This window comes from Alexandromys fortis, unplaced genomic scaffold (assembly GCF_014885135.2).
Source record: "Alexandromys fortis isolate MF-2015 unplaced genomic scaffold, M_Fortis_MF-2015_v1.1 scaffold_11, whole genome shotgun sequence".
NCBI classification, from domain to species: Eukaryota; Metazoa; Chordata; class Mammalia; order Rodentia; family Cricetidae; genus Alexandromys; species Alexandromys fortis.
This window is the reverse complement of record NW_026067912.1, coordinates 1526131-1541967: the sequence shown is the minus strand read 5'-3', so window position 1 is coordinate 1541967 and position 15837 is coordinate 1526131. Positions and strand designations below refer to the sequence as shown.

The 15837-nt window shown below is 41.7% G+C and overlaps 1 protein-coding gene across 2 annotated transcripts in view; it reads left to right on the top strand.

Annotated features, from left to right (window-relative positions):
- Positions 1-15837, top strand: part of Clint1 (clathrin interactor 1) — a 56077-nt gene that overhangs the window by 30254 nt on the left and 9986 nt on the right. For both annotated transcript variants that reach the window (XM_050138536.1, XM_050138537.1), the window contains exons 2-8: positions 369-473; positions 1003-1099; positions 3108-3216; positions 4041-4205; positions 7413-7590; positions 10158-10404; positions 11266-11335. In XM_050138536.1, the coding sequence (XP_049994493.1) occupies positions 369-473; positions 1003-1099; positions 3108-3216; positions 4041-4205; positions 7413-7590; positions 10158-10404; positions 11266-11335 (971 nt within the window). The remainder of the gene's footprint in view (positions 1-368; positions 474-1002; positions 1100-3107; positions 3217-4040; positions 4206-7412; positions 7591-10157; positions 10405-11265; positions 11336-15837) is intronic.

Genomic DNA, 15837 nt, shown 5'->3' with positions numbered 1-15837 from the left:
ACAACATTCTGCCTCGATGTATGCCCACACGCTAGAGGAGGGTGCCAGATCTCAGTACAGATGGTTGTGAGCCACCATGTGGTTGCTGAGAATTGAACTCAGGACCTCTGGAAGAGCAGCCAGTGCTCTTAACCTCTGAGCCTTCTCTCCAGCCCTTCCTAGGATAACTTAAGCCTGAAATGTGGTGTCCTTGGTGTGGCCTGTGCAGAGACACCCTCTGCCCCGCCCCATAGAGGCCACTCATTAGGACATACATAGCACTAGTATCATGATTAAGTTTTCATGTGTTGCTCAGCTTTGATGCTAATCTTTGTGTATGTATGTGTATGTGTGTGTGCATTCACACATGTGCATTTTTTTCTCTACAGCACCAATGTGGTTATGAATTATTCAGAGATTGAGTCTAAAGTTCGAGAAGCAACAAATGATGATCCTTGGGGACCTTCTGGGCAGCTCATGGGAGAGATTGCCAAGTAAGTGGTGATTTGACTCAACAGTGCAGGAAGAATCAAAGTGTCTTTACACAGAAAGTGAAGTTTGCTTTCAGGTTTAAACTGTTGAACAACAGTCATACATTCTGCATATCCATTTTGATCATGGTGTGGAGAGTTTTATTTAGATTCCATTCCTATTAAAAATTAGCTTTTAAAAATGTGTCAGTCAAGTTTAGAGATTCACTAGAATTTTCATGGAAATTTTGAAGAATACATATAAATGATTTAAAGTAAAAGTCAATAAAGTTTTTCTTTCTTGATAATAATGTGGGGCACCGAGGCCGTGAATGAAAAGCTTGCAGCATGGCACAGTGCTTTCTGGCCTTATAGATGTTCTGGATGCTGCACAGAATAAGAGGAGCCGTATTTTAGCAGGAATGTCATTGAAATTTGATTTAGGCTTATTTTTTTAAGCTATTTGGGTAATCTAAAGTACCTAGAGCAAGCCTGCCACCTACTGTCAAAGTTAACCTACTACAAATGCTTAAGGAAAACTCCTTTCTTGCAGGGCTACTTTTATGTACGAACAGTTCCCAGAACTTATGAACATGCTTTGGTCCCGAATGCTGAAAGACAACAAAAAGAACTGGAGAAGAGTTTATAAGGTACGGTGGGGGCCACAGAGTGAGTGTTGACAGCGTACAAGCGGCTGCTGTCCACTAAGTCCAGACTTGCCGCAGACACACAAGAGTGGCTGTGCCTGCTTTGTTTCCGTCACGAGCAGCTCCTCATACTACAGAGGGTTTGCACACTTGTGTTCTTTTAAATATGGAAGGTTTTTATTACCTCTTCATTTTTTCCCTACTAAATTATTTGGATATTTCTGAGAACTGAATCTGTAGTCATATGCATGTTTACTACGTGAGCGTTTGAGATTAAAAGTGAGTCTCATGTTTGTCACTTCTGTGTAAACTTTGTTTAATTTATGGCTGTGTTGTGATAGTGCTTAGGACAGCGAAGGACACTGGTTGGTACTGTGACTTGTAGGCTGCTGACTCTTCCATTGTGCAAGCACTGTCTGTCAGGTTCATTTCATTTCACTTTGATTTCTGTATTTCTGAAACAATGTGATGGGCTTTCTCTTTCATCATGTTTTCCTGCTCCTCAAATGTTATTTCCAGGGCACGCTGTGTGCCAAATAGGATTTATATTAACATGCTGCATGCCAAAGCAGTGCTCACATTTGAAACTTCAGATATTTTGGCTCTTGGGATTCAAAACCTGTTTCAGGTGGAGGTTTTTGTTGTTGTGGATGTGTGAGTATTGCACATGAGTGTGTTTGAATGTGTGTGGAGGCCAGAGCTCTGCCTCGTGTCTTCCTCAGGCGTTCCACATTAGCCTCTGAGCCGGGGCTCACTGAACTCAGAGCTTTCTGACTCAGCTAGTGCAGCCAGCTTGCCATGGGACCCTGTTTCCTGAACACTAGGATTAGGTGGCAGCCAGGCCTGCCTGGCTATTTACGTGGGTGATAGGGAGCCAAACTTCTGTTTCCATGTTGGCGTGGTTCTGTATCATGAAACCTCCCCAGCTATCACTCCCCATTCTATGAATTTTTTAGAGGGGTCCGGAGACAACAAAGTCTCTCTGTGTAATCCTGGTTGATTTTGAACTCATAGAAATCTGGCTTCTTCTACTTCCCAAGTACTAGAATTAAAGGTGTGTGCCGTCACGTCCAACAAATTCTGGTTTTTTAATGGTATTTTTTTCTAAGATATTCTCTGGAATTTCTGTACGTTTTATAAATTTCTCTAAAATGAGGGCTTTTAAATATTGTTGGACTTCTTTTCAAAAAACTGTGGAATCTGAGTATGGTGACACAGGGCTGTAACCTCAGCACTTAGGAGACTGAGGCAGGAGGATTACTGTGAGCTAGATGCCGTCCAGGACTGCATGGCAAGACCCTGTCTCGAAACCAACCCCCAAAACTGAGTAGTAAAATGTAGGTTTGTACTCCTGGTTTTATCATCCTTCAGAGACCCTCAGGCATCGAATGCTTGTGAAATGAAGGTTCACGTGAGAAAGAGTGTTCCTCCTGCGTTCACAAGACTGCAAGAGCCTGTCTGCCTAGTTCAGCAGAAAAGCCACGCCCCTTAGCATCCTTGAAGTTGACATTTCAGCAAAGTGTTCTCAAACTCTCAATTTTTCTTTTGTGGGCTTTTTGGGTTTGAAACCTTACTAGCTTCAGAATGAGATTTTATCTGAGGACAACGGTGCAGGGTCCTGTAGAGACAGAAGCATCTCCCCAAGTCCCTAGTATTTGACTCTGTAATGCCCACAGTGAAAGCTGGGCCAATCCCCCAAGTCCCCAGGTTCATGTAAATCACACACTTAATGTTGAATGTCAGAATTACTGGATGTTTTGTTTTTGTTTAAAAAACTTGAATTAAAGTGGCCAATGACTAGGTAGTTTGTAATTATTAACTAGTTATCAGAGGAACTTCAGGTTGAAGTTCAAACTATTTTGGTCAAACAGTAATGAAAGGGCACACTCCTTACCGCTAGCATGAAGTTTTCCCGTCTAGTAATATTGGGGTTTTGTGTTTGTGTAGCTGTGTACCAGAGCTCTTCTAGAGCTTATTCCATTAAGTCATTTGGTGCTTTATATTTCCACAGTCGTTGCTGCTCCTTGCTTACCTCATAAGAAATGGATCGGAGCGAGTTGTTACAAGCGCCAGAGAGCACATTTATGATTTGCGATCCCTGGAAAATTACCACTTTGTAGGTGAGCAATAGAAAACCCTCATAAGCAAATTAAAACAGTAGTTGGAGTTGTCAGTCATCTGAACCAGCTTGGAAGCTTCTCTGCTCTAATTAGCATGTGACTCTTGCTGGTTATGTGACGAGTGCAGAATCCAAGGCTTGGGGCCCTAGAGTATTAATTAGTGAAGACAGGAGCTTGCAGAAAGGACTGGCTAATAACAACAGAACCAACACAACATGAGTGTTGGGGTTTATATTAAAATATGCACTGGAGACTGGTCCCCTGTGGTGTCCATAAAGGAATAGCTTTAATCATGTGGGAAGAGAAGGTTAGAGCTCCAAAACACACACATCTGTTTGAAGCTGGTCCCTCCCTCCAGATAGTATTTACTGGGCTCGACAGCAGGACCAGAGTATGTTCTGAATGTGAAAGCGGCAGAAGGCGGCTAGCTTTACTTGTAATGACTGTAAAATGTCAGGGTTTAGCGATACTGAGTCCTAGTTAGTGTTCCCAAACTTGGGGAAATCAAGATACTTGGTACTTTTGGATCATCAGAATGTTAAAAGTGAGTAGTTCCTTTTTTAGTCGTTAAAATATGATAGAAAACACTTTCAGCTCTCTGCACTCCACATGTCACATTTGAAATTCTTTCAGTAGGTCATAGGTTGATCTTGTCTATTTGTGATCTAGGTCATCAAGTCAAATTAGAATTTAATGTCGTAATCTGCCTCCTTAAAAAATTTGAAGTTAGTTTTGTAGCTGTTTTCATTTCGATTCTGTTCTGAAACAGTCGGTACACACTAAGAGAGTTCTTAAAGTTTGCTTTCTCCCCTACTGTCCTCAAGATGAACACGGCAAGGATCAAGGCATCAACATTCGACAGAAAGTAAAGGAGCTAGTTGAATTTGCACAGGATGATGACAGGCTTCGAGAAGAGCGAAAGAAAGCAAAGAAGAACAAAGACAAGTATGTTGGAGTCTCCTCAGACAGCGTTGGCGGATTCAGATACAGTGAGTATCAGGGCCAGGCCATGGCCACCCAGGCCTCCACTTACTTAGCCTTGGGTGTATTTTAAATCATTGAAATACAAAACAAAACAAAATTTAAAAAAAAATACTTTTTTCCCCAGGAATACACAGAATTCTAAAATATATGTAATATTTTGACTCCTGTTTGCCTAGATCTTTGGAATCTTTGTATTTTTATTGTGAATCCAAAAAATAGGGTTTTGCTGATTGTGGCTAGTTAGATAAGTACAAACATTTTGAGTTAATCAGAGAACAAAGAGGCACACACCCTCCTATTAGGATTAGCCTTCTTACAGAAGGGAAGCTCCTCTAACAGTTTCCAGCAAGCCAGTTTAATCATGAGATTGGTCTTTCTAGTTCAAAAACTATTTAGCTGTGGTTCTAAACATGTCTGTTTCTGTAAGTCCATGACACCTCAGTTCCCTTCCCTTAATTACACAATGTATACCCCAGGAAAAGATGGCCGACTATATTGCCAGCTCTTGGATGTCTGCTGTTGCTTTCTTTGTTGTTGATAGCACAGGAAGAGCAGTTGGAATCCAGGTGTGGTAGTTGACACGCAGTCTTAGCACTTGGGAGGGTAAAGCCAGACGGTAAGTTTGAGGCTAGTCCTGGCCACACAGAAGATAGCTTGAACATTTGTTTCTAATGTTTATTCTTAATGTGAAAATAGTACTCTGAGTGCTGAAACACACACACGTTCTTTTGGATAGCGTGTCTCTTGGGCCTCCCCTGTCTTCTGTGCACTGTGACAGTGCCTGGCCAGTGCTGTGTGTCGTCTTAGCACTCGCTCAGTGAGGCTCTCCAGCTCCTGCGCCTCCTTCTGACTTTGCTTACAGTTGGATCCTGTTGAGGTTGTGGATATTGGTAAAAGGAAATTTCTTATTGCTGGCGTGGTGGACACTAGACGCAGACAGATCTCTGTGAGTTCAAAGTCAGCCTGGTTGACATATGGTGTTCCAAGCCAGCCAGGGATATATAGTGAATCTTGTCTCCAAAAAAAAATTAAAAATTAAAATTTATCATTTTGTGATTTCCTGGAAAATATCTTCTCTCTTCTGTTCCTTTGCTTAGTTGCTTCCAGAGGGAAAATGCTGCCTTTAGTTAGTATTGAAAGTTGTTTCTAGCAGCAGAAAACCAGTCTTTTTTATCTCATATATCACATAAAAAGCCAGGTCTTCAGCCAGGAGGTGGTGGCACACGCCTTTAATCCCAGGTGAATCTTTGTGAGTTCAAGGCCAGCTTGGTGTAGAAGAGCTAGTTCCAAGACAAGCTCCAAAGCTACAGAGAAAACTTTTTCTCAAAAAAAAAAAAAAACCTCCCGACCTCCTTGAATTGATTGAATGCAAGAGTGGCATCTCTGAGAGCGTGAAAAGTCTTTGGGTTTGTCCAAGTAGTCTTGTTCTTGACTTTTTCTGCACCACTAAATTGCCGCTGGCAACTTTCCTTCATATGCATGCATCCTGTTTGGTTACCAGTGTGTAATTGCAGCTGATGAGTTCAGAAAGTTGAGTGAGTTTGTAGACAAGATCGTAGTGGGCTGGTTCAGCTTCTGTGTTACAGTGGAGTGGAATAGCCTGTGTTTGCATTGACAGTCTTTGGTTTTTATTAATGGGTTTTGGATTTCTCAACAGCTTGAGCTGTTTTGTGTGGTTTTACTTCTTCATCCATTCATTCATTGATTCATTCTGCAGCATTTGGGTTTGAACCCTGGGCTTCATGAGACCTGGGCCTTCGCTCAGACCTGTGTTCTGAGCTCCTACTACACATATTTTAAAATCGTTAACCCTGTACTGTAAAATTTAACCTTGAGGATCTAGCAGGCAGTTGAGCAGATTATGTGTAAGGATGCCTGTGTCACTCCTCCCTGTAACGGGTTCTGAGTAGAAGTCCCTCTTGCTGTCCTTTGAGTGTTTGTTCTCGTCGCCCCCACCCTGCCTGCGTTCATATCATTTCTCTTTCTTTAAGCTCATGTGATCTCACTAGATCCCAAGTTTGCTTTCTAAGTTAAGTTTGGAGATGGAAATGGTTGGTTTCTGCTTGTGTCCATAATCCCCACCTCCTCACTGAGCTCCAGACCACACCAGTGCAGATCCTGGTGCTTGCCTTCCATCACTGATCTTTCCCTCCAGAGCTCTCCAGGGATTTCCACCACTCTGGCAGATCCTCACAGCTCAGAGCTGCTGACACACTTGGAGTTCTAAAGTGTAAGGTTTGGAAAATTAGAATTCTTTTTATGAAAATTACAGATTTCTTTCCCAGACCTTAAAATCCATTCAGTTACAGTGTTTCTAGTTAGGTACCAAAGAATGGGATTCTTTCAGCTAATTGGGCGGCAGAAGTCAGACTTGAGTTCCATTAGGGAAACAGTGTTTTTAGAGGAGGTTGGTTGGTTTCTCAGTCATGTAAGACAGCCTGTCTGTATGTCTGTCTGCCCATTCTTCCTTTCATCTGTTTCTAAGAAGGTCTCTCACTGTGTTGTATTTCACTAGATGGCCTTCAAGTCTTGACCTCAGATGCTCACTCAGCTTCAGTCTGGAGCAGTCTAGAGTACAGCCTCCTTGTCTTTAGTTTGCTTTGCATGTGTGTGCTGACTCTTCCAGCCTTGTCCTCTTCTCTCTCTCCCTTCAAGTCTCTGCCCCACTCCACCGCCTTTCTTTGTTGTTCGGTTGTTGGAAGTGTGACCTGTTATGCTGTCCTGGAACTAGCACTTTGCTTCTGTCTCCTGAATGTTGGGACTATAGGTGTGTGCCACAGCACCTAGCTTTACTGTCTATTCTTGTAAGATATTGTTGTTGTCTCAGATTTTTCTAAAACTGAAGCACCATTGAGACAAAAATCAAATAGGATTCATTAAATGACTTTCGAAAACTTGAAAGATTTCCCTCCGACTTCTGTTTGTGAAGTGTATTTTGTGTCCACTCCTTCTCCACAGCAGGGTTCAGGGGCTTCACGACGGCTGCCAGCCATCAGGGCTGTGACGTTCTCATGAAGAAACACTTGTGAATCTGCATTCCTGACACAATGATTGGCATTTGTTGCACCCTGCCATGCAAAGCTTGTGTGGCACTGCGAGATTTCTGTTTTCTCTTAAAAATAATGTTTTATGAGAAAGTCTTCAGAAGGAAGGACTGTGGGACCTTCCAAATTCAATATCCTTAGTTGTTTCTTTCTTCATTGTTTACACAGATGAAAGATATGATCCTGAACCCAAGTCCAAATGGGATGAAGAATGGGATAAAAACAAGAGCGCTTTTCCATTCAGTGATAAGTTAGGTGAGCTGAGCGATAAGATCGGAAGCACAATCGATGACACCATCAGCAAGTTCCGGAGGAAAGACCGGGAGGACTCTCCGGAACGCTGCAGGTGTGCCGCCTTCCCCGCCACTCACTGGAGGGCTGCGGGCTTATGCAGCTGTTTGGTTTGCTTTTGTTCTGAAGTTCAGCTTTTGGATTTTAACAGACTTTGTTAGATGAGTTTTTTTTTTTTTCCCTCCCTCCCTCCTTCCCTCCTTCCCTCTTTTCCTTCCTTTCTTTTTCTCTCCCCACCTCCAACAGGGTTTTTCTATGTAGCTTTGGTGGCTGTCCTAGAACTTGCTTTGTAGACTAGGCTGTCCTCAAACTCACAGCGATCTGCCTGTCTCTGCCTCCTAAGTGCTGGAATTACAAGCATGTGCCACCACCTCCCCGCTTAGAGGACACTTGAAACTTGGTTATAAAGTACCAAAGGCGGCTACATACCCCTCTCCCGAAGTTTCAAGATAATTGTGTTAATTTGATATATTTGTTAACTGAGAAACCAGTATGGATGTGCAGTGTGGCGAATGTGCGAATTTCTCCAGTCAGATCTCACAGAGAATGTCAACTCCTGGAAATGCCCCATGTCAAACAATGGGAACCGTTCACGATGCTGCTAGGCAGTCCCACACAAAAACCACATCTCTCTGAACACTAGGTCAGATAGAAGTACTGTAAGTGTTCACACTTCTTCCGTACTGTCCATACCTGTCTGTTTCTCTAGTCATCTGGTCCTGTCTTCTGCATTTTTCTTCAGGCATCTTAGTCTTGCCCTGAAGTTTTTTATCCATGATAAAATTTTTATTCATAATTTTATATTTGGACAACATATGGTTCCATGATCTAAAATAATGTTGGAGAAATAACACGTACAAACTGTTTTAGAGACAGTTAAGGGCTGAAGTTGAACTACCTGAGATACTGCATTACCATCCCATGCCCGCATGACCAGAAGAATCCTGTGCAGTTGGCTCCTAGAGTTGTAATACAGGCCTGTATTTATAAACATTATTTTTCTGATGTAGGTGATTGAACTTATATCAAACAATAGAAGTAAAACCTGAGGCCCATCAGACTGTGTGGGCCTCTGTAAAATGAGGGTTTTTTTTGTTTAGTTTTTGTTTGCTTTTTTTTGTCGCTGTTTATTTGTTTGCTTTTTGTTTGTTTGTTTGTTTTTTAACTAAATACCATCTTTTTCCTACCCATAAATTCATAGTAGTTTGGTTTTAGGGTGTCATGGAAATGAAGTTCAAATAAAACCATAATCTGATTTTGAAATAGGTTGTTGAGGACTCTAGAAATGAGTACTTTAGAGTATTTTCAGTGTCATCCAGAGTCATTACATCTCTAGAATGCCCTTTTCAGGACTTGTAGGAACATGGTCTTTGAAGGGACAGAGTTTATGTCAGCAGTAGGAGCATATCTGCTTTCTCCCAGAGATCTGTGTGTTTGAATTCTAGCACTGAACTTTGAGAACCAGTGTCTGAGCACTCTCCTCTCTCCCCTTCCTCAAAAGTGTTTGGTCTGACCTGAAAAATATAGAAGCTGTATGTCTATATTTTGTAATTAAGCAATAAAGTAATGGGATGTATTTCAGGTTCTCGTGGCACTCTTCCTCCCTCCTGCTTGCAGACCAGAAATTCAGTGGCTTGATAGGAGAGTAGACTCTTCATTCCCAACATATGAAAATCCTGGTTTCCTGCTCCCTAGGGGTTTTGATCAGTTGACTTGCAGTGTTAACATGAGTAAGATAGTTGTTTCAGTAATATTTTAAATATGGCCGAGTTTCTACAAAGCATAGCTGACAGGTAGGTAATGTGTGATGTACAGAGGAGTGAAATGCAGCAGTTACAAAAGACCTGGCTTTGTGCTTGTATTCATTCTCAGGTGACAGTTGATAGGGCCGACCATCCAAGTTTTACTGTCTGGTGTTTCCTTCCCTCCGAGGCAGTCTCTGGTAGCTCAAGCTGATTCTACAGCCAGCGATGGCCTTCAGCTCCTGACTTTCCTCCCAGGTGTTGGGGTTACAAAGGTGTTCCGCATACCTGACCTTAGCCAGTCTTTGTTATGTCCCTAGATTAGTGCATGAGAATTGCTAACACACTGAGTTCTTAACTAGAGCTGTGAAAAGCCTGTGTGGTCATAGCCTCAGACCCCAGCTTGGGAGGTAGAAGCAGGAAGTTCAAGAAGTCCAGGTCATCTTTGCCTATATGGTAAGATAGAGACCATCTAAGACTACATGGCAATGTCTTTTCAGAAAGTTGGTAATGTTTAAAAGAAGACAAATGAAATTGTAAACATTTGCACAGCATTTATCTACTAGTTAAGTTTTACATCTGTAACAAACACTAAGGTGGTTTAGACATTCTTTTGCTCAGGCACATTTTTGAAAATAACTTCCCCCCTTTGTAGGGGTGTTTTAGACTTAACTAGGAAATTGTGCGCATTCCCTCTTCCTCCCTCATACATACGCATCATTATTCAACAGCCTAAATAACATTGTGTTGATCCTGTCAAACAGTCAAAGTGTCGAATTTTAAAATTAGTGCATTTGATTCTTTCACTCAAACCACTAAGGACTCCATCTTACAATATTCCCAAGTCTTAGTATTTTGTTTCATTTTTAATATCTTTTAGTGACAGCGATGAAGAAAAGAAAGCAAGAAGAGGCAGATCTCCCAAAGGCGAATTCAAAGACGAAGAGGAAACAGTGACGACGAAGCATATCCATATCACACAGGCCACAGAGACCACCACAACCCGGCACAAGCGCACAGCTAACCCTTCCAAAACCATTGATCTCGGAGCAGCAGCACATTACACAGGGGACAAAGCCAGCCCGGATCAGAACGCTTCAACCCACACACCTCAGTCTTCAGCGAAGGTGTGGACAACATGGATCTACACAGCATGTTTGCCTTATTCTCGTAAACTGCTTTCAGAATTCCTGCCTTAGTAAGCTGGGGCCTTTTAATCAGTCATATTATTTGCTCATCTGGCATGCCCTATTCAGTCATTAATAGCAAGAGATCTCTTTGGGAGAAAAAACCTGTCCCAGGGCTGAATGACTTTTCCTGTGAGGTAGAAATGACACTGTCATTCACACAGGGAGGTTGTGAGTCCCATTGTAGCCCATCTGTGCCCATCTCATAGCACCAGCATCACCAGTCTCACCCACATTCACTCGGGAAAGCATGGCCATATTTGACAGGCTGGTGCTGTACCATGGTTGCTGTGAAGTGCAGTGCTTTCCCACATTGAAATGCAGTATGAAGAAAAGTGAGTTAAAATTCACTTCTAATTTATTAGATCTTGGTTCAGTCATGCATGCCTGTAATTCCAACACTTGGGAAGCTAAGGCAGTAGGATTGAGTTCAAGACTACCCTGGGCTACATAGCAAGATCATCCATGTATTGTGGAGGCCAGAGAGATGGCCCACATCAGGCAGCTCAGAATCACCGTACAGTATTCCAGCTCCAGGAGATCTGATCCCCCAACTCCATGTCACCTACACTCGTGCATTAGCATTCACACATATATATTTCCTTAATAAAATCTTAAGATGGGGGAACTGTTTAAGATGTGGTAGAACTTCACGGTGATTATATAGATGCTTGCTCTTCCTCTCTTACTTCTTTTAGAAATCTAAATCTAGCCTTGTTTAGATGATTACTTAATTTCTGTCAAAGTTGGGGGTTGGCCCTGGAGTTCTTTGTAAGCTCACTCACTGTTCTACTGTTTCAGCCCTCAGTGCCGAGCAGCAAGTCATCAGGGGACCTTGTTGACCTGTTTGATGGCAACAGCCAATCAGCGGGTAAGGCTCCTTCTTTCCAGCAACTGCGGTTTCTGCTATTTACTTTCTAATGCTATGTGAAAGATGGAATAAAAGAATTCTAGCCAGGTGTGGTAGCACACACCTTTAATCTTAGCACTTGGAAGGCAGAAGTAGGTGAATCTCTCTGATTTGAAGCCAGCTTGGTCTACAGAGCAAGTTCCAGGACAGCCAGGACTATATAGAAAGATCCTGTCTCTTTAGCCAGGTCTTGTTATGCAGCCTATAAGCACTGGTTCTTAGGAGGTTAAGGCAGGAAAGGTTACAGATTTAAGGCCAGCCTGGGCAACCTAAAGAGACCTCATTTCAAAATAAAATTAAGAAAGGGGTATGGGAATACATCTCGTTGATAGAGCACTTGCCAAGCATTTGGGTGACTTTGGACTGTCTCTCCAGTTCTGCAAAAAAATACTTCTGGATTTGCTAATATGACATTAATATGAGCACTCAGGGCTGTTTGGAGAGAATTACATGACTGCCTGATGGGGGAAGGTGATAATTTGGTAGCCTCTTCCCCTGTTGTCTTCAGTGCCTGTGGCCTTTGTGAATGTGTCTCTGGGGCTACCATTGCTGTTTTTATCTCATTTGCATGCGCCCATTTCTCAAAGCATTCTCTGAAAAGTAACTCGCTCTGTTTTGTACTTTTTTCTGATCTTTAGGTTTGGAGGGAGAAAAGACTTGTTTGTGGTAGTCACCAGTATTAGTGAATGTATGTCATCAGTCACTGTAACATGTTTTAACTTACAGGGCTTCCTCAATGTTTGGCTTCCTCTCTGTACTGCTTCCTCCTTCAGAGTTTAATATACTTAAGAAATTTTCCACCAAGATTTTGGAGGCTTTGTAGTTTACATTTTTAAGCTCTACAAGTAATTTTGAAGATGCAAAAAATTACATGAAAATTAACATTTTAAATTTTCTTTTTATAAAAAGATGTGTTACCCTGCACGTTTTCATGATTTTCACTAAACCTTCATTGTGGTTGTCAAAGCAGATATGCCTTGTGTTCTTTACCTTCTTGTTCATCTGTCCGCGTGTATTTGCTGACCCAGACACTGTTTGGGTGCTTAAAATGGAATTCTTAGGCTCTGGAAAAGTCAAGTGGAGGAAGTAATCATTAGTCAAAGGGAAGTGATTGACTGTTGTTACCTAGTTATAAACATGCTGGTGCTTTGGAGGAAAGGGGCCTCATATGAATATGCATCCCCATCGAGCGTGTTGTAAGAGGTCTGTGGCCCAGGCGGAATGCACGTGCCTATAATTACAGTTCTTAGCAGGCAGAGTTGGGGGTGGGGGTCGCCTGGCCTGAGGAGTTCCAGAGCAACCTGGGCAACATACACAGAGCTGTCAGGAGAAGAAAGAGAAGGGAGACATCACACTGAACAAAAAGGACCAAGCCTTTCTCATCAGTGAGACTGAGGATGTCTTCATTGTGATCTCCAGCATGTGCTATATTTTGAGTAACTCCTAAAAAATTGAATCCAAGTAAATTAATGCTGTAGAATTGCACTTGATGATTGTAGTCTTAATAAACTACTGTACTCCAAGTAAAAACAGCTCAAAACTAGAGCTTTTTAAAGATTAGCTTTTCTAAGGCTGTTTAAAGTTCATTACATTAAAGTGAAGATCAGCAGGATTAGGTGTGACTAGTGTGTAGAGTGCAGCTGTTTACAAATAGTGTGTAAGTGTAATAATTCTCAGAAGCAAAGTTGTTTTTAAACTCACTTGTTTGCTTTAAGCATAGATAGGTCCATGATGTAAATTTCACTATCACTTTTCACTGATAGATTAGTACGTGTGATTAATATAGAACCCCCAGTTATTCTCTCTTCTTTCTTGCCTACTGTCATAAAATTACTGACCTAGGAATAAACTTGCAAGACATCTAGTTTGGCCCAGTTCTGAGATTCTTCATTTCCCTTCCAGTCTCTTCTGTAACTGTCCTAAAGTTACGGTGACTTGGTGAGACTGCAGTGCTCTCAGTGGTAAACCGCTGCCTTGGTTATTTAACAACAGATGTGCTGTCTTTGTATCTTTAAGATTTGAACTATAGTATGGACTGGTGGTTAGCATACAGCCGTCTAATGTGGATACGGTGTCAGGGAGTATCAACTATTTTGGACTTCCTGGCATGAAATATTGAAAGGTCCCTTTTGTGCTTCTGTGGAACAAAGAAGAATTAACTAACTAGGAAGGTCAGCTGTGTGGATGTGACTTTTCCTCTGTGATCCCAAGATTGCTTTGAGCAGAAAAAAACCTTTGTGTGGTTTTTCTTCTCTGGTATAAATGGTTGACTAATTGTATATGAACAATAGTTAATACTAATACATTAACTGGGAAGGGTTTAAATGAAATCTGGAAGGTTTCTTGTCCTTAAAATTTATCTTAATATTATCTCAAAAGCAGCTGAACGTGGTTTGACATCAGAATTACTTTTTAATTATTTCGTTTGAGATAGTATATTTAACTATAGGTCTTAATTGAAGTTCTGCCACAGAGGGAAGTTAGATTTAAATCTTAGCACTTGCACATGAGAGTGTGTAAGGATATGCCAGATGTCTGTATTCATCACAGGGCTGCCATGCAGTAATCCAGCTGCAGACGGTGAGGCAAGCAGATGAACATCTGTACCACTCATCAGATGAGTGTCTCCACCAGCCACACTCAGGTTCTCTGTGCTTCTTCCTGCTTCCTCCTGTCTTCCGTTCCTCCTCGTGTGGGTGTGTGATTGCATCTTCATATTTTACATTTACAGAGTGTCTGCTAAAATCACTATGGACCATCTGACCAAATTTAAAAATGCACATGCAAAACCTAAGCTGCCAGCTTGCTCTTGAGATTGTTTTGATAACTGTCCTGTTATGATCTTCCATTGCAGGCTCCTAGGGTGATGGTTCAGTGCCTCCTACATAACAGCTCATTTCTAAAGGAGCAATTTCCTAAGAAAATAGGTATTAAAATTAGAAACTAAGCCAGCTAGAAACAATGCTAAAATCATTTCATTTCTCTTTTAGAATGGGTTCACCCTGTAGGCCTTGTGTCTCTGATTAAGAGTTTAGGTCTTGTCTTGTTGCTCTATAAGATGTGTTTCTCTTGGGAGTGGAGAGAAATGTCACCAGTACCTAGAACAGCCGTGTTAATAGGTCTTGGTATAGCCTAAATTCCTTTTGTCAAGTAAAAAACAAAACAACATGTGTTAAGTCCCATTGCCATTTGACCCTAACTGCATTTTATGTGACTTGGAAGCGCTGTGGGGAGTCTAAGCACATCATTGTGCATTGGATGGAAGTTATTTTTAAGTTGGGTTTACTCAAAGTTATTGTTAGGGAATTTTTCACTGATGGTGATGATGATTGTGTCCACTTTTTAAATGTGGGAAACAACTGATTTGCACCAAATAAATATATAAAGGTAGCTGTCAACATTTTTGGTGTCTATTCTTTGTAAAATGCTTTTAAGATGAGGCTTTGCCATCCAGCCCAAACTGGCTGCACACCTGACCCTTCTACATTGGCCTCCCGGGTGTGCACATTGCCTCCCCAGTGTTCTTTGTGCATATTCAGTCAGATGGACGTTAGCATTTATTATGTGACCAAGCTGTGAGACCTGATAGTTGAGGACAGCTTGTCTTCTGACCTGCTGTGATTTACACCAAGTTTTTTAACTTAATGATCTCTGTTTTCTGTACTTCAGGTTTCTTAGCTTTACGTTTTCCTAAATTCTTCTGTTCCAAACACAGGACATTTACACCTTTCGGAATCTTTGTTTTATGAGGAATCACATGTCGTTTTGAGTACTGGGTTCGAACACATTATATTTTATAGGCCAGTTGTGACTTTGCCTACTGGTGGTCTAGGCTTTTTTTTTTCTCTCTCTAGTGTAGGTATTTATTCTTAATGATTATTTAAAAGTTCTTTTCCATCAGTCACTTAACTTTATATATATTAAAACTCTTTCAGTTTTTAGTGCATTGAATTCAACTATTTAATTTTTCATTTGTAGTTTAGGCACTGTCTGTCCATGTTTTTTCTTGTTCCCAGTATTGCTTTGGAAAATTCATGTTCCCAGATGGTGGTTGTAAATAACCTCCGTGCTGCCCTGGAAAGGCAGAAGGATATGATTCATTTATGATGACAGCTCTCATGTGGGAATCTGCAGCGGCCTTCCTCCGGTAGCACTCTTAGAGAGTCTTCCCTGTATTTCCTTAGAGATGATATGGGCGGTGCTGGAGCATGGGCACTTGTGCTGTTAGAGCATCACCGTGCTTCTCCCTCTTCTGAGAAGCTTGCCCCTGAAGAAACAGGTTTGTAATTTCTCAAACACTTCTTACAGTTAAAGGCGGTTTTGTGTTGCATCAGAAAAGGGCAGATCCATGCTAGAGAGCATGCGTGCCCATTCTCTCTGCTCCTTCCTCAGGTCATGTAGAAACCAAGCCACACGTGAGTGCGTAGACTGGGTAGGAGTTGCCGTGGACATTTGATGTGTAT